General features: G+C 43.4%; 1 protein-coding gene across 2 annotated transcripts; it reads right to left on the bottom strand.

Annotated features, from left to right (window-relative positions):
- Positions 1-2495: 2495 nt before the first annotated feature.
- Positions 2496-8062, bottom strand: LOC120660073 (triacylglycerol lipase 1). 2 transcript variants are annotated; one of them, XM_039938413.1, is made up of 9 exons: positions 7758-8062; positions 6422-6532; positions 6122-6262; positions 5683-5793; positions 5469-5612; positions 5340-5380; positions 5179-5258; positions 3280-3375; positions 2496-3107 (listed from the first exon to the last, which is right to left on the bottom strand). In XM_039938413.1, exons 1-9 carry the CDS (start codon positions 7962-7964, stop codon positions 2782-2784), a joined length of 1257 nt encoding a protein of 418 aa, XP_039794347.1. In that variant the 5' UTR covers positions 7965-8062; the 3' UTR covers positions 2496-2781. The 2 variants fall into 2 exon arrangements, with proteins under 2 accessions (XP_039794347.1, XP_039794348.1); XM_039938414.1 differs by lacking the exon at positions 6122-6262 and having other exon boundaries at positions 2629-3107; positions 7758-8049.
- Between the last annotated feature and the right edge of the window lie 7811 nt (positions 8063-15873).

Here is a 15873-nt window from a genome sequence, read left to right as displayed (position 1 = left end):
TTATTGTGTGGGACCCACATCATGTGTCGCGTGTCACCACGCCTCGGTCGTCGAACGGTTGCCAGTGCGGAACAAAAGTTGCGTCCGGCCTATGCGAAAGCCTCTGCACGTCGTTCTTCACCGCCCAAAAAAAACAATTACGTAACGTTAGCCTCAGGTTCTCACACCCCGCGGTCCTCGCCTCCAGCCATCTGCCATCCAACGCCACCGCCATCGTCGCCGCCGCCTATCTCTGTGGATCCGTTGCTCATTCGTGGCCATCCTCCGCCGCCTGCTAACCCCACCACAGCAGCTCCGGGTCCTTCGCTTCCTCGGCTCCTCCACCGAAGGTTAACCCGTCGCTCTCATCATTGCCGGCGTCGTTGCCTCCATCTCCGTCCAAATCGAAGTCTCCGTTTGCGGCGGAGCTCTACGTGCTACTGCACGGTGAGGGACCCGTCCGGCTAGACGGACGCAGAGAAGACAATGCGGTAGCTGCAACGGCTTGTGATGAAAGCAGGCTTCGGCAGCTGCATTCCTCCTTTCGCTCTAACATTCAGCTTCGCTCATATGCTTTTGCACAGTGATGGACCAGTCTCCAGTAGGCGAGCCATCTGCTCCAACCCTAGCGTTGCCGATTCCTGTAGCCGTATGCGTCGTCTCCTTTTCCAGATAGAGGTGGATTCACTTGCATTGCTCGACAGTACTAGATTACTTGTTTAAAACATTGGATTTGGAATTGTTTAAAACATTGGATTTGGAATTTTGCTAGAGGCGCCCTACAGGTCATCATATCTGGCGATGCACCTTTATTCATACTAATTATTAAACCAAAAGGTGTTACTTATTTCATTTGTGTACCTTCGTTTGTAGACTTTATCCCATGAATTACAATTCCAAAGAGCTGAACCATGAACAAGTTCTTTTCTTTTTCTGAAGTTTTAGGTGCAATCATGAAATCGGTATGTGGTATTAGTTGGCCTTTGATTCTAAAGGTTCGGCCCTTTAGATCAACACGGTTCATTTTCTTTTCTTCTCATTGCTGGATTTCTTTCACGTTCTTTGAGTTCTAAGAATTCTGGTGGTAATCTTTGTTCTTCATATTTTGAACGGTTACGTATACCATACAACTATTTTTTTTTGCGGGTAGTATACCATACAACTGTGTACCAAGCAACACCATAGTTTATTAGTTTTCAATCTCATCTTTCATCTCATGCTATAAATGTGCCGTCTCTTCAAAAAATTGACTACTAAATCATTTTTCAGGTATCAGTTCAAATGTAGGGTGGCCAACTACGAATCGCCACTATCTTGAGCAAACTGCTGAGACCCACTACATATATGCAGTCATTATGCTTTATCATTTACATTGTAATTTATCTACCTTTCTTCTGTCTTTACTATGAAGGATTGCATGGCCTGGCCACTTCTTGAGTTCTATGCTTGGGCGTCACTTGATACATATGTGCGCTCTGCATTGGTGCATTGGTTTGCCGGCCGTTAAAAATTAAAGAAAGGACTTGCTTTTTGTTGCATGTATTGCACAAGTCAGTGTGTCTGATAGCATACACACACCAGCACGCACACAATCAGCACCAGCGCGGCGAAGCGCCAATCTTCCTAGTTACATCTTGTCGCAGAAGAAATCCCCGGCCAACGAGCCCATCGGGTTACTGTATGCTACAGTACGTTGACAAGCCCCGCGTCTACTTCATGCGGTTAGAAAAAATTGATGCAAGGGGATTTGTGAGCACCAAATTAAAGATAGCAGTATTGTTGGTGTGCGTCCATTATTTCCCCCTCAGCATCCTTCCTCTCCCTTCTCGCTTATGGCTATGTTTAGATCACTTGGCCAAAAAATTTGAAAAGAAAATCTTTCTAATTTAGAGTATTAAATAAAATCTATTTACAAAACTTTTTGCACAGATGGGTTGTAAATTACGAGACAAATCTAATAAACCTAATTAATCTATGATTAATCCATAATTAGCGGATGATTATTGTAGCATCACTGTTGCAAACACATGGATCAAGTAGACTAATTAGATTTATCTCATAATTTACAACACATTCATACAAAAAATTTTGTAAATAAATTTTATTTAATACTTCGTGCATCTTTTATTTCGTGGACCTTCTCGCTTCCCAGTGCATACGGTTCGCAGGACACACTGTCGGCCGATCACCGTCCTTGATGACAGACGACGCACCGGCACCCGGCGCTCCGCAGCCCGCTCAAGTGACCACAGCTCGCCTCCTCGCCGCTCTCACCCAGCTCCTAATTTTCCCCATAGATGGTGATGATTTAGTTGGAGCTGCGTGCTTTCCTCTAAAGCAGAGGAATTGTGAATTCTTCCAAAAAAATTTCTAATTTTCTTTTGCTTCCCATACATTCCTTTCCATTACGATTTCACAATTATTAACCTCTTCATCTTTCCCTATATTGTTGCAATCCGTCCGTTTTCTGTCTCTGGATATGCATTATAATCACTGCATGATGAACCAACAAAACATTACGCATTTACAACTCGATTTGCTTCCCGGATGCAAGCTCACAATTGGCGCAAAATAAGCCAAATTGCTTGTTCTACATTTTTTTTCATACACCAGTACATGTACCGTACCCGGAACGCAGTACAGCAAACAGATAGCAATCCACACCATACACGAGCAATTTTTTTAACGATAAGTATACACGAGCAATTTAATTGATTGTTTGCGCTTGCCGTTGGTACAAGCGCATATATACATATTTACATGGTCGTACTGTCATAGTGTAAAGATGTAAAGGCGTGCGACCTAATAGCTGCTGTGCAGTCCCTGCTGGGCCCTGAGAAACCTCATTAAGTCGACATAAACATCGTCTTTTGCCCTCACGCTCATGATGAAATCAATGTGACCATAGTCACCAATGTATAATAGTTCTGGTGTGGACCTCAACTGTTTGATAGTGCGTTCAACATCTGTGACATCGGCCAGTGCATCAAGACCTCCATATCCCATCCATAATGGCAGTGATTCCGGAATGCTGCTTAGATGGAATGGGGGAGGGTGCAGCTGGCCATAGCGTGCTAGGTTACCCACCCATCCATAGTCGTACTTTGCAAATGTGCCTTTCCTAATCACTGCATGATGAACCAACAAAACAATTTGTTTGAATGAATTGTAAACAATAATACACTCCAGTAGCACTGACAAATAACAAATCCAACAATATCCTGCACTGATTGTGGTACATGATTTCCAGAAACAGACTGAATTGGCAATTTAAGAATTAGACGGGAGAAAACAACATACTCTGGAAAAGATGACGCAGATTTTTTGTTGATGATGGATGGGGTTCATACTCCAAATAATAGTCAATCCGTGATGAATTGAAGCAACAGTTTTGACCTAAAATAAAGGGTGTAAATTATATTTGACAAATCATAGATCAGCCAAAATATGCTGCATCACATAAGCAACCACACTAAAATGTTTTAATTTTATTCATCCATTAACATTCATTCCAGTATGACCAATTTGGGTCTCCGCATGGATGATAGCATTGATGTAGCCTTCCAATACAGATAAATTAAAATATTAGACAGTTGATTTTCTTTCAAGATGTTAATTTGTGTGCCACGTATATGAAATGCTAAAAAAAATAGCAATTGTTTGTTTGTTGTATCATACAAACGCCACTACTATTGAACAATTATTATTCTTCGAAATATCTAATTGAAAATTATGACGGTTTTTCATATGAAATCGATGTGAGCTAGTACTGGTTTATCACACTGAAGAGCTTACTGGGAAATTATTTCAAACTTTTGCTCAGTAAACTAGCCATTTACTGACGAAACGTCACTATATAGATAGCTTTCAGCATTTTCCACATGTAGGATTTGTTCATTCAGCAAAAAAGGCCACCAACTGCATAAAGCAAAGTCCCCTCCTAAGAAAGGAAAAACTATTGTTCCTTTGCTCTCACCACCATGACCTGAAAAGTATGGCTGTGTATCTAAGGTAAAAGAGTCAAGAGGTGTGTGCCTGACACCATGCTGAAGTACATCAAACTTTACCGCACAGCCTACGCCAGCAACTGTACAAGACGTAGCATGATGGTCTCATCTCATGAATTTGAGTAAGTACTGGGCTAACTCTCCATTTTTTTTTGTGAGACGAGCCATCAATATGTGAAGTTGATTCTTGCTTCGTATGCAACGTAAAGCAGCATGGCTCCATGAAAAGTGACTAGAAGTGAATGTGTGAGAGAACACCAAGTGGCATTTTTAAGGAAGAATGAGAACATGCTGCTTAACTAATGCTCCTTGAGTGAAGCAAGTCGAGAGGTATAGGCTATTATGTCTATGTATTACCTGGCTGTTCCAGAAACAACCCCGGGTTGGATCTTACATAATTGTATCATCTTGATGTAATTGCTTAAGATCAATAAAGCTTCCCGTTTCCAAAAAAAAAGACTACATATGTAGAATTTATCAAAAGGTGAAACTAAGTGGAAAAGATGCTTGTGCATCTGCTGGGAGCAAAAACACAGAGACATGGTCGAACTCAGAAACAAACATGCATATGCATGCACCCATATACTGCACAACATGCCTATGCATGCACCCATATACTAGTGCAGTTGAAAATGTATAAGCTAAGGAACACTTTAAACATACAGCCCACCTTCTGATACATGTAGAAGTGTATCCTTTAAACACTGCAGTATGGATGACAAACTCGAACAAAGTGGCAGTCATTAATTGTTGTAATGCTTATATTATATTTCTATAACAGAAGCCATCAAATACTTCCTTGCTTCCACACCCCTCTCATAATGCCTCTCCAACCTTTTAACGAATTTTCCACTCTTAAGGCTGAGGTTTATCATAGCAGCAATGTAGAGAAGCGGGATGGTAAAATATTAAGCTTGAACCCCACAGATGACCATTCTTGGTATTTAGGTGATGGTGCAAAACATCTTTATATTGTCTTCCATAAGGTTCACCAACAGGTTATGCTAATATTTCGAGGCTCCTATCATCTTACCTAATAACACATGATTTTATGGTTTCTTGATATAGTGGGAATGCCAACATTCTGCTATTCTACCAAGCATAACTTATCTTACCAAATATATTAGGCTTCTCAATCAATGCAAATTGAGATTTCAAGTAGCAAATAAGAAATTTATTGGACAATGCAAACCTGTTATTGAAGACAACATTTCGTTGCAGTCCAAACGTTCAGCATCGCACAAAGCATCTAATATTTGTACACCCATTTCGCTGCTCATAGAATCAGTTAAATATAATTATGACCACACTCAAGGAAAAAAAAAGGAGAAATCAGGTAAAGAAGTGCCACACCTCCAGAAGTTCAACTGATGGATGCCCATAGTAATAAGCATCTGTGAAAAAAGGTCACCTTAAGTCACTTCAGACTTCAGGAGTTACTGGCATACACTTGGTGGATTTCTATGAAGCATAGTATATCACCTGATCAAGATGCATGGCAACCGCTCTAAGAACAAAACTAGCACTGATGTGATCAAGGTAAGAAATTGGGCAAAGAAGTGCAGCAGAGCTAATCATCTTTACTATTTTAGGATTTGTAAATGCAGCCAGACCCATAATAGTTCCCTACAAAAACCATATGCTTGTAAGTAATATGTAATAGTTTGACTCAAATCAAACCCAGTAGCAGGTATACCTGTGAATGTCCCACGTATAAAATTTTAGACTGTGAAACTGTATATACATAGCTTAGCATTGCCAAAAGGTCATATTCAGCAAGGTCTTGCCAACTCCAATCCCAGAAAAGCTGCAAAAGTTAACACAGAATTCAGTAAGATCATACAAAAAAACCATAAATATGATCATTGATCAGTTAGAAAGCACATCATGAGTTATGGTTGTTGCTTAAAGCACCATAGGCACTTGACAGGCATTATATACAATCTCATCAAAATTATAAACAGTTAAACACACAAGATCTATTTTTCTTTAGTGGCTTCATCTTCCAACATAGTCCTATTCCCATCACGTTTTGCTAGCATGCAGTTCAGTGATTGGAGATGTCAGGAAGTTTTGTATTTAGGTTTTTTGTTTATGGAGAGTTTACATTGTAACTCCCTATGGAGTACATTCACCTTGTCATGAACAGAGAGAGTAGAATGGCCTTTACTCCAATGTGTACCACGGACATTTCCAATCCAAACATCAAAACCATTATCAGCAAGGATATATCCAAGCGACTGTTCATTGGAGTTTATGAACCACGTGTCTCCACCCTGTCCAGAATTTGGATAAAGTAACACAATTTGAGAATAGAATGATTGCAGGAAAGCAAAGATAATGCCATAACATAACTGAAGCTAAAAACTACATCTAAGAATCTTATAATAATGTCTACATCTAAGAAAATGTATATAGCTGTAACAAGAAGAAACCTGAAAAAGACCATGCTGAAGAAAAACTGGAGGTCCAGCATTATCTGCTACTCCATTTTTTCCATGCTGAATATGTTGAATAGACAAAAGGAAGCCATCATCCGTTTGAACCTGCAAAAAAGCTAAGTTAGCATCCTTGAGAATAGAAAAGAGCAACAACAAGCTTAACAAGATTAGTAATGGAAAATTTCAGTCGCAGGAAAGACTTCTTACTCAATGAACTTAAATAGGAATGGCAGAAAAACACAGAAGGCAAGAAGACAATCATAATATTAAGGTTCCTGGCAAGTTTCCTCCAAGAAAAATCAAACGAAGTCTTAATAATAATCTGTTAGTTCTGATCAGTTACAAGTTTGCATGAGATACAAGATAAAGGTCAGCTGCTTTTCCCCTTAAGAGGGGAAAAACCAATTGTTAAGAAGAAAATTGGCTTGCAGCGAACATCAGAAAATGATCCAAGATGTTTAGTAATCACTATGGGATGCCTATGCCTTTATCCTGTAATATGACTAGAGTAATGAACCTTTTAGTTGGCACTGGTAAACTGCTAGTAAAGAAGCTTAAAGAGTGAACAGGCAACATGAAACCATGGAAGGCATATGACCCAACAGGGAATATAGAAGGGCACACGTGCAAGCTCATAGGAGATGAATGTGAGCAGTATTTGGTTCACGGTTCACAGAATGCAGAGACACACCAAGTCTCAGAGACTGTTGCCCAGTTGTTTGATCACAACTTCACAAGCCTCTTGTCCCCTGAAAGGCTAAAACTGGGCCTCGACAACTAGATTAGAAAAGTGGACGCAAAGTCTGTCGGAAAGTGTCCTTTGCTTGGAGTGGAAAGCAACTATGGACTTCTTAGTCAATAAACTTGTCCTTTGCTCTGATTAGTGTAGATAAGCTACTAATGGAACCCATTAACCTATCCTATTGACAGTTTGACACAGGCCTTGCGTTTAGTTTCTGGGGAAGGGACCTCAGACACAGAGTCCGGTGGTTGTACGGGAACGGCAATTGGAATTGGAGCAAATTTGATTCTTCCATCCCCTTGCCTGGTTGGACCGATTGATTATTCAGCAATACATACAAGACCACCATTTCGGTTGGCGATTGGAACACCATTTCAGTCGCCGCGTTGGGCTTCGGTGGGGACAGAGACAAGAAACACTCGATGCCTTGCCTCGCTGAAACCAATCTTCATCTAGTCATGCGCAATCAACCGATCCTGGTTGGGATGCTAACGATTCGGTCCCGAACAGCAAACCACCAAAGAACCAATTCTCGGCACCAAAGAAAACAAAGAAATCAAGAACATGCAGCGGGAATGACGTACGTACGGTGTGCTCGGTGCACGGGTAACCCTGCGGCAGGAGCAGCTGCTGGCAAAGGCCGCCGGCGGCAGCGCGGGGGGAGGCGTGGCGCAGCGCGTCGGTGGCCGGGGAGGCGCGGGCGCCCCCTGCGAGGAAGCAGAGCAGGAGGAGGAAGAGGAGTTGGTGCTGGGCCGCGGCGAGCGCTCCTCCTAGGCCCACCATCTCCGCCGCCATTTGCTTGCTTCCTCCCCTCTGACAAGAGAGTGGGGGATCCGGATTTGGGTGTACCCGGCCGACCAGACGCAATCACGCTACCACCCCTCTCCATACGCAACCCCACCGGATGAAGGCATGGACCGGATAATGGCCAAATTGGAACTATACCATTACAGAGCCTAGGTATAATTTATTTATATACCATTAACAAATTTAGTTTTAACTAGATACCATTAAAAATAGCAATTTTATCATCTTAATATTTCTATTAGAGTAAAATGCACTGGGGGTCCTTAAACTAGTTGACATGTTCTGTTTAGGTCCATAAACTCCGAAAGTGCATTTCTGGGTCCCTAAACTTTTTAAGTCGTTCACCGCAGGTCCATATACATCCATGTGGGCAGCTAGCGCTGATGTGGCATGCTGACTAGGCACTCTCTCTCTCTTTCTCTCTCTCCCCGTTCTCCCCCTGCACCGCGCCTCCGCCTCCCATGGCGGTGGAGTACGCGGAACAGAGGAGGCGGCTCCTCCTCGGTCTTCTCCAGGCGGCCCGATGAAGGCGCGCAAGGGAGGCGGAGGAGGGCGGCGGCGCGCGGGCGAAGGACGCGAGGGCAGCTCTCGCGTCGACTTCGAGCGGCCTCCGCCGTCCCTGCCTCATCTCCGACAGTGGTGGCGAGCAGGGCCGGGCGGCCCTCTGCTCCCCCGATCCCCTCTCCCATGGCGGCGGCCAGATCCTTCCTCGCGGCGGCGCCACTCCCCGCAGCGGCGCATCCTCCCTTCCCGAGCTCGCCGGCGGCCAGCTTCGCGCGGATCTGCGGCTCTCCTCCCTCTGTCCGGGTGGAGCTCCCTCCCGCGCCGCCGGCCCTAGCGCTGCTCCACGGCCACGACCCGCAGATCTGCCTGCGCCACGGCGGCGGCGGGGCCGGCCTGCGCGGCCGGCGGATGGCGGTGCGCGGCGGGGCGGCGCGAGGCTGGTCGCGGCACGAACACGCACGCGGGGCCATCCCTCCTTCTTCCGCGCCATCCCTCTCCCCACTGGCCGCGGCGGCGGCGTGCGCGCAGGCGGAGGCGCGGTGCAGGGGGAGAACAGGGGGAGAGAGAAAGAGAGAGAGCGCCTTGTCAGCGCCTAATCAGTGTGCCACATCCGCGCTAGCTGCCCACATGGATACGTATGGACCTGCGGTGAACGACTTAAAAAGTTTAGGGACCCAGAAATGCACTTTCGGAGTTTATGGACCTAAACAGAACAGGTCAACTAGTTTAAGGACCCCCAGTGCATTTTACTCTTTCTATTAACTCAATGTTAACTCTGACCATTGTACTCTTTGCTGATAAAATGACTTGAGAAGCAGTTGATAAAATGATTTGAAAAGCAGTATAACAGTATTGCAGCTCCATTTTAACAGCATTTTAAGAGGACACATACAACAAGATTTTTTATATATTCTAACACAAACATCTTTGCAACATATAAGACACTTGTATAAATAGTATACACACAACTTTTGCTGCCATTTCAATACTATAATTGTACGATGCAGCTAATTCTTTCAAGTTCACTATATAAGCACTACAATCTCATAAAAGTGTTGCACAACAGTGCCATGGTACACACATAGAGTTGCATAGAAGACCACACTTGCACAACCATGTTCACACTCAAGTTAGGGTAAGACAACAGTGCCATGGTACACACATAGAGTTGCATAGAAGACCACACTTGCACAACCATGTTCACACTCAAGTTAGGGTAAGACAGTTGTTATTTCTAGGCTATTAATTCCTCTAGGTGAGATGGATGTCATCCTCATTGTAGGATTTGGGCTATTCGGAAAAACAAAAGACAAGCTTCTTGTTGTTACACCTGGACTGCACGTCACTTTTAGATCAGCAACATTTTGGAATGGCTCAGCATCAATTATGTAGACTTCAACAAATTCAGATTTTAGATTTCCTAGGGGGGCAACATGGATAAGGGAGGAAATATTCAGGAATGATATATTATTATACATTTGTCTTTTTGTTTTTCAGAAGTAGTGGTAGAAGCTCTTGTTATGATTCAACTTGAGTAGCAGTACAACCCTTCTCTATATGTCCAAATTGAAAGCACCTTTTGCATTGCTATGGCCCTCTTTTCCTTGCCTCTCCACTAGCCTTGATTTTTTTTCATTCGTCTACCAATAGATCTTTTAGATTACAAAGTTCTCAATATTAAGTTTTCTAACTTTTTCAAATAGAGTTATTGCATGAGGGTAGGGTTTTCATAAATTTGCCATTATATTGTCCACATCCACAAGTTTTTTTTTCTCAATGTCAACAGGAACTCTCCAATTCTTTCCTTCTTTTGTTATTACTATATCTCGGCTGACATTGCACTAGTTCTCTGAAATTCATAGTGCAGCCCTCGCCTCTTCATGTTCAACTCATCTAACACACTTCCCAAGATACGTCCTTCCATTCTATTAGCTATATCTTGCCTTGTATAAATCTTCTGCATGATCTTCTCTCTTATCTTATGCATCAGATAAGCAACTTGAAGGTCTTTGTAATCTTTTATCCAATTGTTAAAGCATTCTGAGATGTTGTTCACATAATCAACCTTACAACCTATAGAGAATTTGGATCTGCTCCATTTCATAGAGTAGGTGTTTCTGTACCTTAATAAAAGAGTAATGAGTAAAATGCACCAGAGGTCCACAAACTTGTAAGTGTGTCTCATTTAGATCCACAAACTCCAGAAAGTGCATCTTTAGATTCACCAACTTGTAATTTGTGTCACTTATGTCCATAAAATTTGAAAACATAGGTCCATAAACTTTGGAAATCCATTTTTTGGTCCATAAACTTGTAATTTATGTCACTTTGGTTCATAAACTCCGAAAGTGCATTTTTACGTATATGACCTTCATCCATGAGCAGTCGTGTGGCTACAGACATGCCCACAAAGGTTGCCTCAATGTCACTATCCGTAAATATCTTTCAATCCCTCATTGAGAACCACTCTGGGTTGACCCAAGTCTAACGTCATCACAAGATTTTACACCACAACCCGTACCACGGAGGACATAAGAGCATCTCCAAGAGAGCCCAATATATTGGCTCCCAATAACTCAAGATTGGGAGGTCCAAAAAAGATTTTGGGCCTAGAAAATAGACCTTTCTCCAATAGGGCTCTTTTCTTTTGATCCCAAAAAATTTGAAAGAGCCCACATCAACCAGCAGAGCGACGAACGGAAGACACGAATGCAGTTGGGGGCACTCGTACACACCAAAAGGAAAAAAGAATTGGCATCAACGGTGGACTGACGCGGGAAGGGCGAAAAAAATGCGATTGAGAGCCCAAAACTTCTGCGAAAATTTGGCCCCGGATGTCGCTCTTTTTGGTTCGCGAATAAATTGGGAGGTTGATTGGACCACTGTTGGAGCAGGGTTTTTCTTCTTTTTCCCTATAAACTATTTTTGGGATCTTGTTTTGGGCACTCTTGGAGATGCTCTAATATCCCCTAACATAGTACATGTACATGTTTTTGAGTTCCTTTGTGACCTCCTCCACCTTTCCCAAGCCCTCACCTCCTCCTCTCCACCCATATTACGAGGTCATATCTAGATCTAATCTCCAGAAGTCACCAATGGCAGTCTGTAAGCCCCTTCTAAATCCTAATACACGTCAATAACCTTCAAGATAAGTCTTTCATCTCTCCTCTCTCTCCTCTTCCTATGCACTTGATTTGAAATTGGAGCTCAAATTTGACCCTTCTGGTGAAACTCCAGTAGCGTGCGGGCGCCGTGTAGATTCATGTTGGTGCGATATCAGTGCGTGGAGGCTAGGTGGAGGGGTATGGACCTAGGTGACACAAATTACAAGTTATGCACCTAAAAATGCAATTTCGAAGTTGATGGATCTAAACGAAACCCTCTTACAACTTCAGGCAACCTAATCGACTTTTGTACTGAGTGTACCGAATTAAATGGAACTCTAAGTACCACTAAGCAAACAAGATTGCTAATTTTCTACAGAACTTGGGCACAATAATTAATTTCAAATTCAACAATTCAAAAACTGCACTAGCATGGTAATCTGATGCACATTTCAACTTTCTTAAGCAAAGCGATTCTAAAACAAAAAGCAATTGAACAAAAGAAATCAAATTTTAGAATTTTATCTAAAATGAAATAACCACACATGCAATTCGATATAGATATGAATTTTGCAGCGTGACACTATCACTGCCGCACTGGTTTAACTTTGAGTCTGTTGACACCATTTTTTGACACGTGTCAAGGAAGGTGATTTTTGTGAAGGGAAGGTGGCCGATTTGGAAGAAACCAAAAGATGCACAGGGTTGGAATCGGCCGATGGAGTCCGTCCGATGGGCCAGAGGAATATGCTTTGAAGATGCTGATCCGCTAGCTCTGGTATCCGGCTGATGGAGAGTTGCCGATGAAGTCGAGGAAGGAGGAGAGGATCCGGACTCTACGAGAATCTTGATGATTCAGTTGTAGTATTTAGAGTAGTTTATCTTTAGTTAGTCTTTTCTTTTAAGTCAAGTAATGTTTGCCGTGATCGGCTAGGATTTGATAGCGCTAGGCTATATATATCAGTTGTAAGGGACCGGAAAAACTTGATACACATCCAATACAATAAACTTTACAATTCTTTTGCACTTTTTTGGTGACTTCACCTTTTCTTTTCTTTTTTCGACGAGGTCTTTCAAGTTCATCAAGGACGCCTCACATTCGAGCGACTTGATTTGCTGGTAAGTTTTCGTTTTACCGAGTATATTTGAGCTTTAGCTATCAGGCGCATCGCTGTAGCTTCGTTCAAATCTATTCAAAAGTTATCGAGTTTATCTAGGTTTTGACTTCCGGGCGCATCTCTGTCGTCTCGTCTAGATTTATTAACCAATTATTGAAATCGGCTAGATTTGTAGGTTTTCCTATGCTTTTTGGCCATTATCACATCTAAAAACATACTAGATCGACTTTAGGTTTTGGAGTAACACTTTTGCTATCTCAAGAGCCGGTTTAGATCTGTTTTTAGCTCACATCATCTGAGTTACACATTCGTAGCTTAGATCTTGTCATACATACGCAATCGGCTGTTCAAAGCCGGTTTTGTCGTTTAGTGCATCGGCTGATCCTGCCGATGCGCTCTTTTACTACATGCTTGCATTTAATATCTTTTTGTCATCTATAGTATCAGCAAAGCTTGCCGATACGCCCATCTGAGAGATATTCGGAATCCCAGCCAATACGCTCTTGAATTTGACTTTGTTTTCTCTCTTGTCAATTTCAGGTCAAATTGACTGACACGCTTGGTTGACATTTCGTGACTCGGCGAACACTTGCCCTCGAATTCCAGTGTGTTGATTTTTGCGTCAACACATCTTTTGGCATGCCTGGTGGGACCGAAAGCTTCAACATGGTGGAAATCACAGATAAATCTGCAGTTAGTGAAGAAAACCATATTCCTGTTCCTGAAGGCAAGCTCAAAGAAGAACAAAAGAAGGAATATGAAGAGCTGGTGGAGAGATTCAAACGTGAATGCCTCAAGTCGTACAGTGTCAACAGATCTGGTGAGGTGATCAAGAAGTTTAATCTTCCATCTTTCCAGCCATTGACAGAGGCTCAACGTGAAAGCAAGATGATAGACGCAGTTGGCCAAGCTGTGGCACAAGCCTTCATCAAGAGTGCAACAGTTATGGGCAACACAGTGCACAATGCGGTGGTTAAGACTTTTGCTGAAGGTACGTTTCCAGGGTGCATGGGTCCTTGCTATATACAACCAGATCAGATGTAGTATGTTCTCTTGGAAATATCTATGGCAGCAGCCCTGTCGGCTCAAAATAGCCAGGCAGGAACAAGCAACAGTCAAACTCCACCCCAGATGACTACTGCAGCATCGGCGGGTACAGCAGATCCTATCTACTCAACCATGCCGCCGATTGCTACAACTGTGCAAGATGGATCTGCGTCCGTATTTCCTAAAGGATGGAATCCTGCTACTGGGTATGGTATGCATTCGGATTTCTTTTCTACGCCACCCAAGATGCAGTTTAATGCGTCGGCTTCTCAGCTGATAGCCTCTCAGCCTGTCCATCGGTCGTTCAGCCGATGGGTGCACAGCAGGATGCATCGGCAACACAAACTGAATGCATAAGGCGCATGGAGTCCACAATAGATGGCACAAGCTAATGCATCGGCGCCACCGCCGATGACCCCACAGCAGCATCTTGTTATCCTGCTCCAACCCCAGTCTCCTTTAGAAGTGTTGTCGCAATCTCCGCATCGGAAGGGAGTCAACTGGGTATTCCACAATCAAGCAACTGGACAGATACGGTGTGTCAGTGTACCATACATGGATGCTATTGGGCAACAGTCGGTAAGTCCATCGGCTCCACAGCCGACGATGACTCAACAAACATCCAATCGGATAGCACAGCAAACATGTCAGATGCAATCGGCTGGACAACCGATGAACCATGTAGCTCAGCAACTTGCAATGATGACCAATGCAGCGAGCACGGTTTCCCCCTCAGCAAATGCCAATAGTTGAGCCGCAAGTTGATTGGAGCACAAAGATAGCTGAAGTGATGAGAGAGCAGTTTGGTTTGAGGCCAAAGCAACAATCTGTTATGTACAAGACTCCCTATCCTTCGGCTTATGATCAGATTCCTCTCCCACACAAGTACGAGATGCCTGACTTCACAAAGTTCTCAGGGTAGGGAGAAGTTTCTACGATGGAGCATGTTAATAGGTTCCTTCTTCAGTTGGGAGAGGCGGGCAACCATGATGCACTCAGAGTCCGTTTGTTCTCCTTGTCTTTGTCTGGATCGGCCTTTGCTTGGTTCACCACTTTGCCGGCAAACTCCATATTATATTGGGCCGATCTAGAGAGACAATTTCATCAGTTCTTTTTCTCTGGGATTACTGAGTTAAAGTTGACCGATTTGACCGGCTTAAGACAAAGAAACGATGAATCGGTTGCTGCTTTTATCCAAAGGTTCAGAGATGTCAAGAACCGATGTTACAGTTTGGTTCTGTCCGATCAGCAGTTGGCCGATGCAGCATTCAATGGGCTCTTGCCGCACATTAAAGATGAATATGCATCGCAGGAGTTTGAAAGTATTAGCCAGATCGCGAGTCGGATGACAGGAGAGACTCAATCCTACGTGTCCAAGAAGCCTTTTTAGAAGAAGATCAACTATGTGGAATATTCTGTTAATGATGAGTCTGAAGAGGAGCAAGAAACAGTCGCATCGGCTGAGTGGATATAAAACAACAAGAAGCCGGTGACGTGTCCGTTTGGAAAGAAAGAGCCTTAGTCGTATGGGTTTGACATCACCAAAGTCGACAAGATCTTTGACTTGTTATTGTCAGAAGAGTTGATCAAGTTGAAGCCATATCACAAGATTCCATCGGAGGACGAGCTCAAGAATATGAAGTACTGCAAGTGGCGCAATGCCACGTCGCATGACACAAATGAGTGCAAGGTCTTCCGACAGCAGATTCAGATGGCTTTCGAATAAGGGAGATTGAAATTTGAGGCTCCCAAGAAGATGATGAAGATCGACGGGCATCCTTTCGCCACAAACATGGTTGATGTGGCTAGAGATGAGGGTTCTCCTCAAGCCAAGATTCTGACGTCGTCATCGGCCAAGAGATCTTGGGCTGTTGATCCTAAAGCGCAGATAGCGGCCGATGAGGTCAAAGAAATGGGTCCGATGAAGGATGTTGGACTTTCATCGACACCATGTAGATGTGTCACGTCTTAAATGCTGTTGAACAAGTTTCAGCATAATCGTGAAAGGCGACAGCGTAGAGAAGAAGAGGAGCGACGCGAGCAAGATCATTGGAGGTGTCCTTTCTTTGTCTACTACTGAGAAGAAGGGTTGACATTGCCTTCGGCATATGATTGTCCCGAGTG

The sequence above is a fragment of the Panicum virgatum genome, chromosome 2N (assembly GCF_016808335.1).
Source record: "Panicum virgatum strain AP13 chromosome 2N, P.virgatum_v5, whole genome shotgun sequence".
Classification (NCBI taxonomy): domain Eukaryota; kingdom Viridiplantae; phylum Streptophyta; class Magnoliopsida; order Poales; family Poaceae; genus Panicum; species Panicum virgatum.
This window is presented reverse-complemented; position numbering and strand designations above follow the sequence as displayed.